The sequence below is a fragment of the Leptodactylus fuscus genome, chromosome 2 (assembly GCF_031893055.1).
Source record: "Leptodactylus fuscus isolate aLepFus1 chromosome 2, aLepFus1.hap2, whole genome shotgun sequence".
In the NCBI taxonomy this organism is placed as follows: Eukaryota; Metazoa; Chordata; class Amphibia; order Anura; family Leptodactylidae; genus Leptodactylus; species Leptodactylus fuscus.
In genome coordinates, this window is record NC_134266.1 from 217,473,627 (window position 1) to 217,495,333 (window position 21,707).

At 45.6% G+C, this 21,707-nt stretch overlaps 1 protein-coding gene across 1 annotated transcript in view; it reads right to left on the reverse strand.

The window, feature by feature from the left end:
• Positions 1-16,073: 16,073 nt before the first annotated feature.
• The window catches only part of LMBR1L (limb development membrane protein 1 like), a 43,183-nt gene continuing 37,549 nt past the window's right edge, over positions 16,074-21,707 (reverse strand). Inside the window, exon 17 of the mRNA XM_075265563.1 lies at positions 16,074-21,366. Within this exon, the coding sequence (XP_075121664.1) occupies positions 21,311-21,366 (56 nt within the window). The 3' untranslated portion in view covers positions 16,074-21,310. The remainder of the gene's footprint in view (positions 21,367-21,707) is intronic.

Genomic DNA, 21,707 nt, shown 5'->3' on the forward strand with positions numbered 1-21,707 from the left:
CGGTGACCTTGGGGACCAGAAAGACGGGGGAGTAAACTCCCAGACCGTGGTCAGAGGCTGGTACCTTCTCCAGGGCGCCTTTGGTAACGTATTCGGCGACCGAGGTCTCTAGACTGGCCTGCTGAGAAGGTGGAAGAGATTGGGTGGAAACGAACCGATCTGGAGGTGGAAGATGAAAGTCGATGTGATACCCGTGCTGTATGATCTTCAACACCCATGGGTCTTGGATATGGGTGAGCCATGCTCTGGAAAAAAAAGAAAGACGTCCTCCCACAGGAAGGGGGGCCACAGGGAGCTGCCCCATGTCAAAACTCCGGCTTCCTCTTGGAGTCCTCCCTGGAAGCGCCTCGCCCAGCTCCCCTAGGGCGGTACCTAGAACGCCGCTGTTGAGATGGGCGTCTATAGTTAGAGGAGGACCCTCTGTCTCTAGAGGGAGCACGTCTGCCCCTGGATGCTTGAGGTAGGGACTTTCCCCTACCTTCAGCTAACCCCTCCATGATGGCGTCCAAGCCTTGGCCAAACACTCTTCCCGGCTCAAAGGGGAGAGCACAGAGAGCAGCTTTGGACGCAAAGTCCGCCTGCCAAGGCTTTAGCCATAGGGGTCTACGGGCCGCAGTAGACAGTGCCATAGATTTGGCAGAGATCTTTAATTGATGGCGGGAGGATTCCGCCAAATAATCTGCCGCCCTATGAAGATTTTTCATAGAGGCCAGAATCTCATCTCTGTCAACGCCAGAGTCTATATCCCGCTCCAAAGCGGCTAAACGGCTGCGCAGAAAGTCACCAACCGTAGTGGAGGCTATGGCCACTGAAGCTTGGGCAGAACAGGCGGAGTAGACCTTCTTTAGAATGGAGTCAGCCCTGCGATCCAGGGGGTCCTGAAGATTTGAACCATCTTCCAGGGGCACCAGGGTTCTACGGGACAGCTTCGCTACGGCCAAATCCACCTTGGGGGAGGCCCCCAGGAATCCCACTGTGCAGTGTCCACAGGGAATAAGTTCTTGAAGATCCTGGAAAGCGAGTGTCCTTTTTCTGGCTGTTTCCACTGCTGCGCCATAAGGTCGGTCAGCGCAGGCTAAACAACAAACACCCTCTCTCTTGCAGGACAAGAAGATGAACTTCAATCAAAGATCCTGAAGAAAGAAGATGATACTGACGCTCAGAGGGTAAGTGACCCTGCTGAGCCCCATAAGAGGACACAAGTCCTCCCACCTGTCCTCTGTCCACACAGGACAGAAAAAAACACGCAGAGGGGAGGTTCTTGTGCTCTCTTATAGGGCCAGCCACGTATTTTATTGGCTAATTAAATATCCGCCTGTCCTACCAGCACACAGGGGCAGAAATACCCCACATTGTGCCGCTGTTGAGGACAACAGGGAACTGGGTTTTGTGACTTTTTAATAGTAATGACCCAGTGGCGTAACTACCGCCATAGCAGCAGAGGCAGCTGCCACAGGGCCCTGGACATTAGGGGCCCGGTGACAGCCGCTACCGCTGCTATCATTATACTCAGGGGTCTTTTCGGACCCCCGAGTATAATGATTGGCAGACCGGGAGAGGTAAGAAACATAAAAAAACAATGTTACTTACCTCTCCACGATCCGTACAGGCCTCCTTCCTGACGTCCTTTCTGACGTCACATGAAAATGGCCTGCGTCCCAGGTCCTGTGACGTCCGACGTTATTGAAGAAGGACGGCAGCGGAGAAGACAGCGTAGGAGCCGGGGACAGGTAAGTAACAGTAGTTTTTTATGTTTTTATTCCCCCGGGTCTCCGATTACTATACTCTGGGGTCTGAAAAGACCCCAGAGTATAATAATTGTTTATGGGTGTCCACAGTGGGACATAATAGTGTGTGCAGGGGCCACTATGGGGATAATACTGTGTGCAGGGGCCACTATGGGGGATAATATTATGTGCAGGGGCCACTATGGGGACATAATAATGTGTGCAGGGGCCACTATGGGGTATAATACTGTGTGCAGGGGCCACTATGGGGGATAATATTGTGTGAAGGGGCCACTATGGGGCATAATAGAACGCGCAGGAATGCGTAGGAGGGGGTCGGTCGAGGTCTTCGGTGTCGGTCGGGGAGGGGGGGGGGCATGTCAAAAGTTCGCCACAGGGCCCCGCCATTCCTAGTTACGCCACTGTAATGACCTATGTATAGGAGATATATTCAACAGTAGTGGCCAGTGTCTAGTACTCTGATGCTACCCCTGTATAACGGATATTGCCTTCTGCCTCTGGCTCTGTCCACTGTATATTGTCTGGCACTGGAGACTGGCTGGTACGGCTGATCAGTGAGTGGTCCCCGAATCCCTACTGATCTGATGATCTATTTTGTGTCTAGATCACCAGTAATAAAAATGTCACAGAGTCTAGACAACCCCTTTAGGTTGGGGTTCCACTTTGCAAAAATGCTGCAGCAAATCCCAATACCACATTGCAGAAAATTTTTTGAATATCTCAGTATGTCAATTTTACCTGCGGAAACGCTGGTGTTTTCCGTATAGGTGTAATAAAGGCAGAAAGTCCAAAGAGGAAAACTCTGCAAACTTTCTGTGAAAAATACTGCGTTAATAAAAAAACACAACACATTTTCACAACTTTTTTTGCACTGTTTCCCTACTTGGGGCCTTAGCTTTAAGGGAGCATTCACACAGAGTAAAGTGGCGCCAAATAGCGTGCCACTTTACTCCGTGTGAATGCTCCCTAAAGCTGAAGCTCCATGTGGTGTAAACTACTGAGTTTTAAAGTCCCTGCAAAGTGGATGAGATTCTAGCAAATCGCATCCACACATTGCAGAAAAATACAGAGGAAATGCTGCGATTTCCAAAACTATTGTGTTTTTGGAAATCGTAGCATGTCAATTATACCTACAGAAATGCTGGTGGTTTCCCTATACTGTAGGTATAACTGAAGCTGAATGTTTACAGAGGAAAACTCTGTGGACTTTTAATGAAAAGGGTTGCAGGAAAAATCATATGTTTCTGCCGCTATTTTTCCCGCAGCAATTTTTTGGTGCAGACTGCTACGTGGGGACGATACGTAGCACTAAAGTGCTGTGGGAAAGTATCGCGGTTCTTCCTGCAGAGCTATGAACAGAAAGTTCACAGAGTTTTTCTCTGCGGACTTTCTATTACCAATAAATCTACAGGGAAGCTGCCGGCATTTCCGTAGCTATAATTGACATGCTGCAATTTCCAAAATCGCGCCGGTTTTGGAAATTGCAGCGTGTCCGTGCTGTGGTTTTTCCCACAAAGTGGGCATGGAATTTTCAAGAATCCCATCCACTTTGCAATTACTGCAAAATGCTACCATTTTTCCCACGGCATTTCCGCTGGAGGCAAATTGCGGTATTTCCGACCCTTGGGGCCCCGGCTTCAAGGGGTTTTCTTGCCTCCACAGGATAGGTCATCAAAATATGAGCTCAGGGGGTCCTACCACCAAACCCTGCACAGATAAGCTGTTCTAGTAGCCCTCAGGTGCCGGAAGCAGCTAGCAGTACGAGGTGTGCAGCAGACTTAAAGGGGTTGTCTCATCACAAGGATCCTATCTATACTGTTTGCTAATGTGAATGTAAGACTTTTCCTAAATACACTGCTTCAGCAAAACTGCTTTGTTTGTCCACTATCTTACTTTATTCATTTTTTTGGGACACATCCCTTGACTTATCTGGTCATAAGTCAAGTGATGTATCTGCTGCTCTGAGGGGGGAGGGAGGAGGGGCTATGTGCACGGGAGCGAGCCTGGACGGGGGGGGGGGGTAGTTTACCCTTTGGGGGGAAGGGGCCGCCAATACAGACCCGGCATCCGCTGTAATAGAGAGGCCGATGCCGAGGACGGTTAGACGCCAGCACAGATGCCAGCAACATCGCTATGCTTCTGCCCTGCATGAAGCCAGCAGCAGCAGGAGCGATGCTGCTATTCGGGGGGGGGGGAAGGGCGGAGGAGCGGAATAACAGCATCGCTTCTGCCGCTGCTGGCTTCATGCAGGGCAGGAGCGTAGCGATGTTGCTGGCATCTGTGCCGGCATCTACACTCCACGGCATCCGCCTCTCTATTACAGCGGATGCCGGGTCTGGATTCACATATGCAAAGCCAAGCGCCGTTCGTTCGAAATACCGGTTTGTACCGGTATGCAAATTACTTCTCTCGCAGCGATGGGGGCGTCCCCCAGCGCAGGAGATGCGATGGGGGCGTCCCCATTGCTGCTTGATAACTGACTGCAGCGCCACCTCTATGTTCTTCTGTATCCTCCCCCTTCCTTCTTCAGCTTGATGTAGGACGCCTGCGCAGTACCCTCTGTTCGGTGAAGACTCCGAGGAACGTACTGCGCATGCGCAAAATTGCGGTGTAGGCACTATGGCCGCGGGCATGCCCAGTACGTTCGGCAAAGTTCGCCGAACAGAGCGTACTACACAGGCGTCCTAAATCAAGCCGAAGAAGGAAGGGGAGGATACAGAAGAACATAGAGGCGGCGCTGCAGTCGGTTTTCGAGCAGCAATGGGGACGCCCCCATCGCACTGCATACTGCGTGTTCAGCGCAGTACATAATAGTTTTTCGTTTTGCAAAATTCAGTAGATATGATTGAACTTTGTGTCTGAAAATTATAAGAAATGAGTTAATATTTTGACTGTCATCCTAAATAATTGCTGGATTATTAATGGCTGCAGCACGATTGTCTGATTATCTGAAAATTAGATTGTTTTTTACATGAATTAAAGGGTTGAGCCGATCTTGAGATTTCAGGATCAATTTTAAAATCCGATTTCCAATCATTTTCCATCCGATCCCGATTGTGAAATTCACTCGATCGCCGATCGGAATCCGATCTTTTCCGATCCCAATCGCTCAACCCTAATGAATTACAAAAATAAACAAAATTAGCAACAAATGTCTATAAATTAACCCTCGATTATATACAGTAAGTGTGTTTACAACCTTACAGGTGATAGTCAAGTATCTTTCCTATATGTATTACATCTTTAGCCTGATGGTACGATTGGCAGTCAGACGCTAGAGAACAGCTGCAGAGGTGTAACACAGCTTTCAGGGTTTCCTGACTCGTGCCAGGGGCTGCCAGGCGGACGGACAAAGCTGTCAGTGCTGTACACCGCACCCTCCCTAGACAATGTAATCAGTGGCAGGAAATACATGAGTACCCCCCATTGCAGAGACTGTGTGACATAAAGGACAAGGAAACAATCACTTATGGATTTCCACTTCAGAGTAACTTCAGTGTCATAAAGACACATGAACAAATGCCAAACTTAGAAACGAGAAAACTTAAAAAAAAATAAAATAAAATATTGAAGTCACAAGAAAAAGCTCACAGACAGACACAGGGCAACACAGTATTTTCATGAAAGTACTATATCTGGCGAGGTGCTATTTGATTCTATGGGGTGAGCTGCGGGATACCTATAAGTACACCACAATTTGTTCCCCATATACACTGAGTGGCCAAAAGTCATGGGCAGGTACCAGATGGGCCGTTAATAGCGGGTCGCCCCTCCGTGAGCACTGATAACTGCAGCAAGACAATGAAGCATGGACTCCACAAGGTCTTGGAAGAGTTCTGGAGCGGACACTGGTAAACACAGCATCCCATAAATGCTCTATGGGGTTGAGGTCGGGCAAGTGGACAGGCCAATCGAGGGTCATGAGGTCACTGGTGTGTTCATTAAGCCAGTCCCGTGCCACCAACGAGTGATGACATGTTGCATTGTCCTGTTGGAACACAGCAATCCCCATCAGGGAACTCCAACAACAGAAAGGGGTGCAGATGGTCTGCCATAAGTTGCACGTATCGAGCACCGGTCATTGATCCCTTCACCCGGACAATGGGGCCCAATTTTGCACGTGAACATGGCCTAGACCATGATGGAGCCATCTCCCGCCTGGACACGTCCCTGTTGACATGCAGGATCCATGGCTTCATGGGGCATACACCACACTCTCACACGTCCATCGGCTCTGTACAACTGGAACTGTGATTCATCAGACCATGCCACATGCCGCCACAGTTTCATGGTCCGATGATGATGGTCGAGGGCCCATGCCAGTCTTCAAGCTCTGTGTTGCAGCATCAGCAAAGGGACACAGGCCGGGCGTTGACTATTGAAGCCTATGCAGTGTAGTTGTCGGCATACAGTCCTGGTGGAAATGGGGTTCTGGCGCCCCCACATTCAAATCGGTGGCGATTTGACCTACAGTAGACCATTGAGAGCCCCGTACAACTCTGTGGAGGTGACGTGACGTCCATTCATCGAACACTCATGGTTGACCGATGCGCTGGTTTACGCGGCTGCCAACATTGTCTCTGCGATATTGCAGGCCCACCCGAGACACTGTTGACCTTGGAAACACAAATTCCCAGGTAATCTCAAAATTGTTATGCCCCATGCGTCTTGCACCGATTATCATCCCACATTCAAAGTCACAACTCGCGACTTGCTGCCATGTTCACAAAACACCTGTCTGCATCAGACTGCTCAGATATCCTGGCGACACTAGCGCCATAGGCCGCATCATGTCACACTGTTTGAGCGTCATATCCGACACAAACGGCACTGGGACACACCTTCTTCTTGTGACTTTTGGCCACTGAGTGTAGTTCTATAATGACCTGAACAAGTGAACATTTACCTTAATACATAGAAGCTGGATATACTAGTGACATTGAACCTGCTTGCTTCAGAAAACAATATTTTGCTTATTTTACTGATGCTAGGTTTACACTAGTGGTCGGGTTTACGTTCTTCGGGTCCACTTGGGAACCTGAAAAACAGAAGCACTATCCACTTAAAAAAAGCGGTTACCTGCGGACCACATAGCCTGTAATGGAGTCCACGGGGTTTCCATCCTCCTCTCCACATATTATAAGCATAAAGGAGGACAGAGTCTCCAAACAGTCACCCAACGCAGGTGTGACCGCAGCCTGAACTTGGGTTTTTCTTAGGTCAGTACACAGAACCAACACTTATCTAACAGGACTTTGGCCTATAGTGATAAAAATGTGTTGTGATTGTTTACTAGATCTAGGCTGAAGATAATGGTTTCTTTTGTATAGTAAGTTACCTAGTCTGTGTAACCCTTTCCTTCCAAATGTAAGCAGCTCAAGTTTTACGATGGGTAAATGAGCAGCACTGTCTGCAGGGCCCTGTACCTGGAGCACTCACAGAGGTTCAGATATCCAGTTTTCTGGTGTATGGTTGTATACCATACATGCCCTGGCCACACCACCTTTTTGGGAAAGTAGTATGGACAGTTAAGAAAAAAAAAAAAAAAAAAAAACGCAACAAAAAAAAAGCTACGTTTCCACAACATGGGGCCTCAGACTTAGTCACATCTCTACTGACCGTCTTCTGCAGACCAGCATAATGTAGACTATAATTTATAGTGACATTGCACTAAAAGGCGCTTAGCTTGACGGTGCAGAACCATAGGGTTTATTTCCAGTTTCTGGTCAGTAGAGCCGTCTGTATTGCTGCAGCCTATATTTATCCAAGCTGGGATCTTTGCTACAGGAAAAGTGAACAAACGATGGTGCCAGTCAGTGAGGGGGATGCGGCTGGCATTTACAATTATTACGGCTGGTGAACAAATGAGGGGACCCTGCCAGGAGATTTCCACCAGAGGGAGGAATAAGAAGCAAGGTCTGAGAGCGAAGCAAGACATTTTTCCCACTACATATAGTGCATGCAGTCAGGAAGGGGTGTAAGTAATACAGAGTACAATACCGTATTACTAGCGGGGAACAGGAGAAAGGACATGTTTCTCTGTCACACACGACCAACTTTTTTCTTTAACCCACTAAACAGATGCTTTATGAAGGGCATATAGACCCTTGCTCAGGACCCTCTTCTGTGAGGCAAAAGGGAGAGCGATTTTGTTTCATTTCTGGCGGACTAGAGTGGTCCTTGTATTACAACGTCAACCATTGATCTGATGGCCAATGCAGGGGATATGATGACTGTCAGCAGATTCTTATACCCATGTATCAACTTTTGTTATGTAGCCATTGCTGTAAGGTATGACTGTATTTTGGAAAAGTGGACGGTAATTTTTTTTAGGTTACATACATATAATTTATTAACTGGGTGGGGGGAAAAAACTACAATGCTGACATTTTGGTTTTGTTTAAACATTTATTTTCTTCTTTTTCTGAGTCACTACAGTTGTGCTGGCACAATATTGCTTTAATTTTGGTTTACAGGTTTTCTTTTGGTTTGCACAGAATTTTTTTTATTTTTTTTACTGTTATCTACGCTAGGTTCACACCAGCATTCCGGTTTCCGTTCTTCAGGTCCACTTGGGGACCCGCTAAATGGAAACCCTATCCACTTAAAAAGCAGTTACCCACAGATCCCCAGACTATAATTGGACTGCCTGGTTTCCGCACAAAACTGGCAGAGAAAAAATCCTGCTTGCATATTTTAAGCAGAATGGGGGACTGAGTCCCGATCAGCGACAAAATAGCTTTTATTAAAAATCACTAACCGTTTTGCAGCTCACCAAGATTTAATACCGCTCTTGGCTCTGTTCTCTCTGCTTTTACCCTTCATTTTCTCAAGGTTGAGCCGGGTGCCGTGAATGAAAGGCATTGGCAGTGCACAAGGGATATGTGGATGTGTGGCGGCTGTGCTCCAGTGGCCTCTTTCATTCAATTAATAGGAGCCACAGAAGCAAGGCTGTAAAATTGGAAAGGAGCAGGATCTGTTCCACATTTTGTGGCCCAGACATGTGACCATGTAATTCACAATCATGTGTACGGGTCCAGAAAAATCCGCATTGTACACTGACCATTCATACAGTAATGTACAAGGGGGCTTAGGCTGCTTTCACACCACAGAGTCTTGGGTTGTACGAGTACCAGATGTCCTGGCTAGAGATGAGGGAATATGCTCGATTGAATACCTCGGCCGCATAGCTCCCGGTGAAAAAACACTTCTGGGGCTTCAAATTTTACTGCCCCTCCCAACTTCCCTGCCGCCGGGAGCTATGCAGCCAAGGTATTCGATCAAGCATATTCGCTCATCTCTAGTCCTGGTCTATACATTATGTTGGGAGTAGAACTCCCAGCATTATAGTTCTGTATGATACTAGGGGTCCCATACTTTAATCACTACAGGACAGCATGTTGCTGGGAGACAGTGACTCCTACAATTATACATAAATATAATTGTAGGATTCATTGTCCCCAGTATAATGTGTAGGCTGGGAAATCCAGTATGCAAACGGTCCAAGTCTCACCCTTAAGGCTCATTCACACAACAGTGACTTCTGCTTCTGTGTTGTCTTTATCACAAACACATGGACTTGCTGAATTCTTTCTTTCTTGTTAGTCTGTTTAAAAAACAAAACAAAAAGAAAACACTACTGTATATACTCGAGTATAATCCGACTTTTTCCAGCACAGTTTTTATGCTGAAAAAGCCCCCCTTGGCTCATACTTGAGTCATGCAGCACAGGACTGCATAAATTAAGTGAAGGGAGCATGTGCTTCAGTGGTTGCTACAGTAATGATATAGGACAACCCCCCCTTCAATAGCAAGAGAGATGAAAGCCCGGGAGGCGGCAGGTCCCTGCTCCTGTGTCTGCATCGAGGAGAGCTGAAAGTGAAAGTAAAACACACAGGTACATACTGGGGTTACTATTCCTAGTAATGTCAGGCATTTGGGGTTATTAATTTAGTTTTAGTAACACCATGTGCCTCACATTAATAGCATTTAACACCATCATGTCCCTCACATTAAAGGGGTTGTCCCATCTCAAAGATCCTATCTATACTGCTAGTTTATGTGGATTTAAGACTTTTCCTAAATACATTGCTTCATCAAAACTGCTTTGTTTGGCCGCTATCTGAGATTATTCACTTCATTGTTTACACCCGTTTCCATAATTACGGACCAGGGGATGATCTTATCTCTCCACCCAGGTCAAGTGACGTAGCTCCCTGCTCTCAGGAGGGGAAGGGGGGCTGAGAGCTCAGGACTCGGGACAGCTTGTATTTCTGAGTTGTTTATCTCCCTCTTCCAGTTATCAGTCTGCTAATTAATGTATGCTGATCAGGGCTGAGACAGGGAGTCTGTTATTTCTGTATGTAACACAGACCTAAAACAGAGTTCATTGCAAGCTGACTCTTGTTCCTGTAGCATGTAAATTTGGGATTCTCGACCCCTATCAAATCCAGCTCTGCTACATCAGCTTCATATTGTGCATCTTTCAGTAATACTGTGCTAATTTATTTACAACCATCCCTCAATACTGACTGCAAACATGTACTGCTATGAAGAGAGATAGCAGAGCTTTGTCTGGGAGACAGCAAGTGAAACCCAGCCCACCAATTCACAGAGAAAACCAGGAAGCGAACAGAGCAGACAGCATGCAGGTTGTTGAACAAGCCATTTGGGAATACCCCTTTAACCCCGGTGTGCCCCATATAAGGGTTATCAATTAGAGATGAGCGAACACCGTTCTATCGAATAGGTCCTATAGGACCGAATATCAGGTCATTCGTTTGCAATCGAATACCACACGGCATACGCAGTAAAAATTTGTATCCCCTCCCACCTTCCCTGGTGCTTTTTTTGCACCAATAACTGTGCAGGGCAGGTGGGACAGGAACTACGACAGCGGAGGCATTGAAAAAAAAAAACATTGGCTGCTGAAAACATGTGACCTCCCATTTATAAGAATAGACAGCACACTCTTCGTGTCATTTGCGGTGAGAAATAGGGAGAGAGAGAAATCTGCTGAGGGCTAGATAACTTCTAGTAGTTAGGGAAAAACTGAAGAACAACAACAGCTCTTTTCAGAGCTATATACTGCATGGAGAGGAGTCGAGATTTCAACGGGAGATCAGGGATACGGAGCAATTCAGTCCAGTCAGATACGCTGAACCCAGCTTTGCAAGCAGTGTCCCCCCAAACATCTAACAGGGATACAGAGCAAATCAGTCCAGCCAGATACGCAGGACCCAGCTTTGGAGGCAGTGTCCCCCCAAACACCTAACAGGGATACAGACCAATTCAGTGCAGCCACATACGCTCAAACCAGCTTTGCAGGCAGTGTCTAACCCCAAAACAGGGATACAGAGCAAATCAGTCCAGCCAGATATACTGAACCCAGCTTTGCAGGCAGTGTCCCCCCAAACACCTTACAGGGATACAGAGCAAATCAGTCCAGCCAGATTCACTCAACCCAGCTTTGCAGGCAGTGTCCCCCCAAACATCTAACAGGGATACAGAGCAAATCAGTCCAGCCAGATACGCAGGACCCAGCTTTGGAGGCAGTGTCCCCCCAAACACCTAACAGGGATACAGACCAATTCAGTGCAGCCAGATACGCTCAAACCAGCTTTGCAGGCAGTGTCTAACCCCAAAACAGGGATACAGAGCAAATCAGTCCAGCCAGATATACTGAACCCAGCTTTGCAGGCAGTGTCCCCCCAAACACCTTACAGGGATACAGAGCAAATCAGTCCAGCCAGATTCACTCAACCCAGCTTTGCAGGCAGTGTCCCCCCCCCCCCCCCCCAAACACCTAACAGGGATACAGAACAAATCAGTCTAGCCATATAGGCTGAACCCAGCTTTTCAGGCAGTGTGTAACCCCAAAACAGGGATACAGAGCAATTACGTCCGGCTATGTACACTCAATCCAGATATCCAGGGTGTGTACCCCCAAAACCTAGGTGGAAGACACAGAAATTCAGTCAGGCTATGTACGCTCAATCCAGATATCGATGGTGTATACCTCCAAAACCTAGGTGGGAGACACAAATTCAGTCAGGCTATGTACGCTCAATCCAGTTTTTCACGGTGTGTACCCCCAAAACCTAGGTGGGAGACACAGCAATTCATTCAGTCCATATACGCGACATACAGTTTTCCCAAGCTGTACCCCCCAAAGCTAAGTAGGAGACAGCCGTTCATTCAGTCAGGCCAAGTAGGCTCAAACCTGTTTTTAATGCTGTACCCCCCGAAGCTAAGTGGGATACACAGCAATTCAATCATGCTACATCAGGTCAATCCAATTTTTAAGGCTCTAACCCCCAAAGCTAAGTGGCAGACACAGCCGTTCATTCAGTCAGGCCATGTATGGTCAAACCTGTTTTTGATGCTGTACCCACCGAAGCTAAGTGGGAGACACAGCAATTCAATCACGCTATATCAGGTCAATCCAATTTTTAAGGGTCTACCCCCCAAAAGCTAAGTGTGATACACAGCAATTCAGTCACGCTATATAAGCTCAATCACATTTTTGGACAATCCAGATCTGCTAGCAGGTTCCGGCCATTATCACATACGCAAACATGCCTGGGCCCAGGTGCAGCGGTGAAAACCATATTGCCATATCATCCAGGAAGGCATTCCTCACCTCGGTGGCAGTGTGCTGTCTGTCCCCCAAGCTGATGAGCTTCAGCACGGCCTGCTGACATCTCCCCATGCCAGTGTTACTGCGTTTCCAGCTCGTAGCTGAGGTGGAGGTTGCAGCGCAGGAGTAGGCTTTCAGAGAGGCTTTCCCCAGAGTATCAGAGACAAATATGGAGGTCTCCAGGCTGGTGGTCTGGACTGCAGCACCAGCACTGTAAACAGTGGAAGAGGCAGTGTCGGCAACGCCGGGCGATGATTGTCCTGCGTTTGCCCTCTCCCACTGAGCCCAGGGCTTGCCTTCCAAATGACAGCGCACGCAAAAGGTGGTAAGGTTGCTCTTTTCAGAGCCCCTACTCAGTTTAGACTTGTAAAGTGTGCAAACCGCACTAAATTTGTAACTGGTGACAGTAGGCACCTCAGTGGCGGTATTCTGGCCAGGAGGTGCCGCTAGCCTCCTGTGTGACAATGAGATCAACTGCCACTTCGTCATCCTCCTCTTCCTCCATCAATATACGCTGTGAAGCGGACAGCAGTGTGCACTGAATATCCTGCTAGAATGGTTCTGCTCCTATGCCTGACTCCTCAGTGTACAATGCGTTATCCTTGATGGTGATGAGGGATGCTCGCATCACACACAGGAGCGGGATTGTTAAAATCACTAATGCGTCGTCACAGCTGACCCTCTTGGCGGATTCCTCAAAGACACGGAGAGATCTCGCATAAGTCTGGCAACATGGGCGAGTTTTGCATGAGTGGTTAGTACACGGAAAATTTTTGGCCTTGCTGCCTCTGGACATGCCTCTGCCTCTAGCCACCTTTTTTCCTGCTTAGCTCACCTCCACATTTACACTGCTTTCCCTGCTATACATCACCCCTGTCCATGCCTCTGCCTGTCGCCACCTTTTTTGCTGCTTAGCCTGCCTCCATATAAACATATCATTTGTGAGATTTTTTTCCTCTCCTGTACCAGAACAAAGGATGAGATTTGTAACTTATACCGGGCGTCAAGGATTGCAAAAATACATTATTGTTTGTTCTCCATGATGTGAACTATGCCTTTGTTTCTTGAAAAGCAACCATGTGTGCCAGTGTGTTACTTGTGCCAGTGTGTTACTTGGCATGACTTTATAATGAGCTTCCAACCAGCACAGTTGAGGGAATCAGGGTGGATTGAGCCTCTAACCAGAAGAGTTAGTGTGAATTGAACCTAGTAGGAGCAGAATTGTGCAACGCTGATGGTGGAAGAGTATGAGGAGGAGGAAGAATTGTAGAGGGTGAGCACACACATCAAACTTCATGTCAGGGTGCTTGACACTGCTGGACGTGAAAATGATGGGTCTATCCAGTGGCTGTTCATTTTGATCAGCGTCAGCCGGTCAGCACTGTCAGCTGGCTGTGCTTATCCGTGATGATGCCACTGGCTGCGCTGAAGACATTTTCCGATAGCACGCTGGCATCAAGGCAGGAAAGGACCTCCAGTGCGTAGAGCGCAAGTTCCAGCCCCAAATCCAACTTGGAGACCCACTAAATGTAGGGCGCAGAGAGATCGGAGAGGACAGGGCTGGGGTTGGCCAGGTACTCCCGCAACATTCGCCTATACTTGTCCCTCCTGGTGATACTAGGCCCCTCAGTGGCAGTAGTTAGGCCAGGGGGTGCCATTAACGTGTCCCAGACCTTGGAGAGTGTGCTCCTGGTGGGTGTGGACTGGATGGCAGTTGTTAGCCTGTTGGAGGAATTAGTCTGGCAACATGCTTAGATGACAATTCCCCAGTAGCTGCTGGAGAACCCTTGAGGAAGGGTCACAAGAGACAGTGAGCCCTAAACTGAAGCCCCTCACTGTCCCTTCCTCTTGCCAGGCCCTATCCTATGTAATAGGCAGCAACTTGGAGACAATTCCTTCCTATATATGTTACTCACAAAACGCAGATAAGACAAACAACAACAAAGGGAGGTCAGCTAGTCAAGGGTTCAGTAACAGTTGAGCAATGCATTGCCAAATAAAAGTCCAAAAGAATAGTCAATAGGAAAAGCCATGGTCAGGATAGGACAAATAAAATAACAGCAAGAGAAAGCCAGCAAGCACGAGGCAATAACAGACACCATTGTGAATGTGAGCAAAGACTAAATAGGGGAGGATGAACCCGCCCTGGACCTGACAGGAAGGCAGGCTGTCAATCACAGGGCAAGACCAAATTTAACTACTTCATGGTCATAGGCAGACAAGGGAAGAAGACGGGTGTGGTGCAAATTCAAGTAAAGAACTAGTGCCGCGTTCACACAGTGCAACTAAAAACTCTAAGCAAGGAACTAAACTGCACACGCCTCCTGCACCGCCGCATACGAGCAGAGGGTGGCGCAGTGACATGAACAGGCAGAGATGTTACAATATCTAGCCTGGTTTCCTCAGCCAGGTGAGATAAAGGAACGCCAGAGCGATAATTTATGCTCTAGTAGAACAGTCTGCTAGGGCTCTTTTTCCATATCATGGGATGGTTTTTCTAGACTGGAGGGCAGGTTGGTAGTGGGAGCCTTCCAGTCCACACCCCTACTCCACCACGGGTTTTTCCCTGAGTCCCAGGTACTCACAGGTGAGGCTTCCTCATGGCTATTACTGGTGAAGGAAGCCTAGTAAAGGAGGGCTGGTACTGACACAGCCAGAGTGTGAGAGGAAAACACTCCTGGGACAGCTGAGGACGTTTTGCTGCTACATCTGCTGATGTGTGTCTCGACCTGCACTAGGTTAGTAAGGTATGCCAAGTGTATCGCTAGGGCCGGACAGGCCTAGGTTTTCTTTTGTTTGCTTGGTGTTTTTTTGTGAATAATACACCCCTGGATTTTAAACCCACTGACTTTCTGAACTGTGTCATTGCCGTTCCCCAACCGTGCGAGCTGGACCCCGTTACAATATATATATTGGGGGTGTTTCTGTTGAATTGCACAGGAAATCCGGCTGCTGCCTCTGCTGTTCTGTTCACTGTCCCTGCTGCTGTAGGATGAGCTCTCCCAGCTTGTCCCAGAGGCAGCAACCAGCATACATGCTGTCAGTCAATTGAGAATCGCTAAGCCCCGGTCACAAAATGCTCTCTAAGCCCTGCCCACCACTGCCGGGACAAACAGCAGCACCAGCGCTGCTAGGAAGATGGGATAGGTAAGTATCATACCTCCCCCCCCCCCTCCCTACAACCAGCAGTCATGCTGACGATCCGCTAAGGAAGTGCCGGCATGACTGCCGGTTGTAATAAGACATCCCCCGAAAATAAGACAGGTCTTATATTTAGGACGACAATTTAATATAAGACACTGTCTTATTTTCGGGGAAGCACAACATATATTATATATTCTGCAACACCCCATCAATAGGTCGTGTCTGGTATTGCATCTCAAACCCATTCACCTAAAATGATGTCAAGCTGCAATACCAGACACAAACTATAAATAAGATGTGGCATAATTTCTGAAAGAAAGCAGCCAAGTTTTTCTAATCCTTACCATTTTGTACCACAATACTATAGGGTTTTTATAGCTTTATCAATTTTTTTTAAGCTGCAGTGTGCTACTTTACTACTAAAACTAGTAGATTAGACATACAGCAGGATGTAGACTTGGTAACCCAATAGGTCTCATTGGTAAACGCTACATGATTTTACCTATTTTGGAGAAAAGAAAAAAAAAGGAAAAACAGCCACATACAAAACAGGAGGAGATTTTAATTGGTTGAAAAAAAAGTTAAATGCTTTTAACAAAACAAAAATATACAGACATCAATCAATATACATCCAAACAATCTATAGTATCCTTTCTCTTCGGCATTCCCTGATCAGCACATCCAGCCTGTGGCGACTACAAATCCCAGCATACTAGCTATACCTTGGGGCTGTATAACATGTATGTACGGTTGTTCACCTTTAATGGTTTCACAATTCAGTTCTATTTATTGCACCATAAAGGAAACCCCTCGGTAGCTTTCCTTCTGGCTGTGTACCCCATGTACACAATTGGGTATCCTTAGTCTGTGTTGTATACAGACAACCAATATGGGGAATAAAGTACAATGTGCTGGGACACCTCTCACCACTATTCATTGATGGATTTTGATGTATGGCCTATGCTAGCAAACCCAAATTGAATATTTAGGTAAACAGCAGAAGGCAGCACTGAAGGAAAACCAATTCCAGAACGTGGAAGGTTCAGTACTATGTAATAAATACTGGGTAGTAGTCTGCCGATACAACCCTGGGTACATCCAGCTTTATATATATGTATATATAATCTATAGGCAAATCCTGCTGCAAAGTGCAAATAAACTTCTCACCTTGTACATATATAAAAACCCCCTCATGTTATCTGATTTCACAGCATATAGTATCTAAAATCTGGATAAACCCAAAAACTGCAGGAGAGCCACTTCATATACATCAAGCATTTTACAACCAAACATATTGCTTATCTTTTTTTTTTCATACAAAATAGGAACATGTCACCGTATAGTACATACAGATAGAACAATGCATAACTTTCTTAATGTCAGTTTTTAGAATGATGGCATGCATTATTTTTTATTAGACTGTTAAATAAGACATGTCCTATTTTTAGTCCGTTTTCAAGTAACTTTCACAATGGACCAATGAAGTAGTTAAAAACCAATGACAAATTTGCCTTAGGGTCCTTGCACATGACCGAGTCCCGTCCATGGAAAACAGTCCATGAATTGGGCCATGTGCACAGGCGTTGTGGCACCATAGTCAGTTCGGATGCAGTGAGATCCTGAATGACCCAATCGCTACAGTGACATAACACCCATCAGTTTATTACTGTAGCGATCGGGCCGTTCGGGAGATCACTGCATCAGAACTGTCTATGATACAGTGACTCCTATGCACACAGCTCAGTTTGGGCTGGGTACCACAGCCTGCACACAGATGGGACTCTGTCAAGTGTAGTTTCACAAAGTTTTGAAAAAAAACGCCACTGCAATATTTTTTAATCCCAGGGTAGAATTGGAAGGAGGGGAAAAATACATTCTTCCTCTATTTCCATTCCTTTTGTGGCATTTTTCAACAGAATTGTGTGTATGAAACTCCCCTGAACACATTATATACATTACTGCAGCAACCCTTAATTTGATGCTTAAGAGCCCCTTCACACGGCGTAAGCGCGCCGCTCGTTTAGACACGTATACACGTGTCCGAGCGTGGCGCTTCAAAACAGAGCCCATTGATTTCAATGGGAAGCGCCGTATATGCCAATATATGCGCGCTTCCCATTGAAATCAATGGGCTCTGTTTTGAAGCGCCGCGCTCGGACACATGTATACGTGTCTAAATGAGCGGCACGCTTACGCCATGTGAAGGGGCCTAACACTGCAAGAGCCATTGTAAAGGTCAAGTTAACGTTTCATGCAGCAACGTATCTAATGTATTAGGGGCCAAGTTAACACTTTGTTACATCCGTACATACATATTCACTATACACATACCCACCAATTTACATTCATCACTACCATATATCATCCAGACCTAACAGATTTCTATCACACGTAACGGAAGATCTCACTAGGAAAGGCAACAATTCACTTTCTCCTTCCTGATATAGATGTGTTCTTTCTAGCCAAAATAATACCATTTTCTACTACTGAAACTAAAGATACAAAATAAAAAATATATATTTGTTACTAAATCCACAGATTTGTCAGTCATTTATCCAATCACAAACAGAGGAGTACACAGCACAGCAGCCAATGCCAGGCAAGAGTGGGGAATTACATATAACACGGTGACTGGTGGCTCTGACATGGACAGAGAGCTTGGAGATCACAGGTTTTGTACTACAATGAACACACTAACACTGAATGCACGGATAGAACTATGGAGTAAATATTCACCCAAACTACAGTCTAGGAGATACTTTTGGAAATTGAAAACATGTAGTACATTGCCAATAATAAATGTGGTGGATTTGGTTAATTATTGCACATAAGATTTATCACAGTATGACAGCGGCTAGTTTATTATTTCTCCTAACCATCTGCAGTAAGCAAAAGCCGCCACTAGGGGGCTGTAGTGATCTTCTGATCTTCAGAATGCAAGCAATACACTGAACACACATTTTCAATATTAAAGGTTTTTGGCCCAACAAAGACAATTTATCCACAGGATAGGGAACAAATTGTGATCACTGGGGAGGGGGGCAGAAGCCAGGTCTCCAAGTAATCTACAAGAAAGGAGCTCACTTGTATCACTGTCTGAAATTAGTAGCAGTCACACAGACGTCTGCACTGCCAGAAATAGAGTACTGAGCTCCTCTTCAGTCACTCCATGCAGATAGATGTAGCTGTGGCGCACTGGTATGACCAACATGCAGATGGATGCCTATCAATCCGATCTTTGGACAGGGAATAACTTGTCTTTAAAGGGGCTCTTCCATAAACACAACCTGGTGGTTTAACATAAAAATAATAATTAAATAAAAATCATTAAACAGGATAGAATTGGATTAGGGTACATGTATAGAGAGATTTGTTGTAGAAACAAAGTCCATTCATATAAATGTGACAGGAGAGATCATTTCTGCGACAAACTTTCTGAACACGACCATAGTAGCCTACACTACTCTTGCGATAAAATATAACACTTGCCGGAAGAGGCCACACATTGCGGAAAAGCTGATTTTTTGTTTTCAATGTTGCAGATTTTGTTGTGGTATTTTGAGTCAAGCAAGGAGAGTCTTCAGAAGGAATGGAAAGTATAAAAAGGAAACACACTTCTCCTTTCTGCTAAAGCTATTCTTGGCTTTGACTTCAAACCCGGCATATTCTGCAATGTGTGGCCTCAGCCTAAAAACAATTCTATTCTAAGACATCTATAAGGTGGTGTAAAGAGAAGCTAGTAGGTACCCCAGCACTGGATGGGTCTGAGCAGCCATATTTGCATCAAGTGCAGGTAATTCCTATAATAGACTGTTAAAATTTGGCCTCTAAGTCCCAAATTAAGGCCATTTTGTTCCCCCACAATTACTACGGGTGAATAGGCCAAGTTTTAGCAGGAATTGCCATTGTGTTCCCACTTATAAGCAAAGCTACAGCTAAAATAAACTGCATAAAAAGAAGGCTCAGTGACTTGCAAGAAAAAAACCTGATCCAGTCTGCTGCCACCTAATGGTGGTATTTACAGGCTCCGATAACTGATCTGTGGTTTTTTTGTTTTTTTCTTAAATGTAGAACCATACATTACGCTTGCTAAGAACATCATGAAATATTACTTTGCTAATGATAAGTTGCATTGTAACATTATGATATCTATACACAGCTCTCAACTTATAATGGCCTCTTACATATCAATGTAACTAACACTTATGTTTTATCCATGAGGCGACTTTTATTTAAACTTTTTTTTTATTCAGTAAACATTCAGATATGGTGAACGTAGAACTGTAACCTGAAGAATCAGATTAAACTAAAAGAATAAAATAATAATGGCTGGTTTACCATTTCCTATAAAGTAATGTCTCCATACTGAGGCTTTATCCCAGCTAACAGAATATGGTAAAATTCCCTTTAGTTAAAATATCTTTTACCTATGTAAAAAGTGGTGGGTGTATATGAGATGGGGTGAACTACAACCACCGTGTGCAGCTACAGAAAGTGAATTTCATGTGACCTATATCGCTATGATTCACACTATAGGGTAACGCCAAGTTCACATTAGTGCCTGCTGTGCTGGCCCGTTGGAGGACCAGAACAACGGATAGGTGGGCTGCTAAAATAGTGGTTATACATGGAGCCCGACAGACCCCATTCACTTTAATGGTGTCAGTAGTTTCAAAACTAAAAGCGGTGAACAAAACGTTGTGTGTGCAGGACTTCTTAATGTGCCAATTCTAGGCGGACATTGCGTCGAGTCTCTAATGACCCTGGCGCAAATGTGAACATAACCTAAGAGGTGATTTTAGGTTATTTTTATGATAGTCACTGTGCATCAAGTACTTAGTAAGTTCTTCCTTAACAAACATGGAACATAGCCACAAAATACTGCAAGTCTACAAAGGCATTGGCGGGACGAATAAATAGAGAAAGACGCGGCATGAGAAATATTCACAGATCCAGACTAAACGCTGCAAGAGGTACAGGACAACTCTCTGCCATATTACACACATTCAAGAACAGACAAGACCCAGGTACAAACACATAAAAATCTCAATGAAATGAGTAGAAAAGACACAGAAGACAAACAGGAGCCAGTCCCTCTTCATATGAGGAACACGAGAGTCTCTTTGCTTATAGGCTTTAAAATAAACTGGTGAACTCTTGCAAGTGGATGACACCAGCAATGAGATGGCAACAAGACGCCCGATGGGCTGGAGTGGAGTTCATGTAAACAAGCGCAAGTAGAGCGAAGGAGACTCCCAAGTCCACTGACTTCCAGCACTTTCATCCATCCAAGATGGTGACATTAGTGTCAATAAACCTTCCAAATCTTTTGCTACAACCAAACTAGGGTGGTCCATGGAGTAATGCTTGGGGTTGCACGCACCCCATCAACGAACATACCCTTTATTAAAAAATTAGATATTTAATAAAAAATAAAGGAAAGCCAATACAAGTCTTTCTACTCCTTTCCTACTCTTTAGCAGCAGAAATCATATTCAAGCAATGTGCAGAGGGGAAATGTCACCCCGGCAAGAACTGGCTCAGATTATTTTGGAACATTAGATCTTCATCCCGATCAAGAAAATGCTAACAAATTCATCCTGATAAATCCATCAGTGTGCCTAATCCAATGTTCCGGTCTCATGAAGTCCATTCATGAGACGCTGCCGTCACTCAAGTCCATCAAGCTAGAACCAACATCTGAACAGATAGTCTGATCATCCATGGAACCTGGATACCAGGTGCCCACCATACTGAAAGACAACTCCATGGAGGCAAATCAAGCTTTTCCTTGACTACGAATTCTGTTCACAGGCAGAGATAATCTGTCCAATCCTAAAAGGGAAGAGAGAAAAAAAAAAAAAGGTGTTCAGAAAACAGCACACACATTACAGGACTACAGGATTTCCAGTAATTACATAGAAAATAGGTAAATATTAATGTGGATAGGACAGTAAATATACCCCCACACTTTATCCTACAGAGGGACTTTGTAAATCCTCTCTACACGCTTCTTTAAAAGCTCTAACTCTAAGCCACAAAATGTTGGTGAACCTATGTTTGTATATCAGGGAAGATACAAAGATCTGCAAATAAATTAGGGTTATTGCTATTTTTATTTTTTTTTGCTAGAAAGTCAAATCCTCTCCTGTCGCATTGAAAGATAGGAGTTTTAT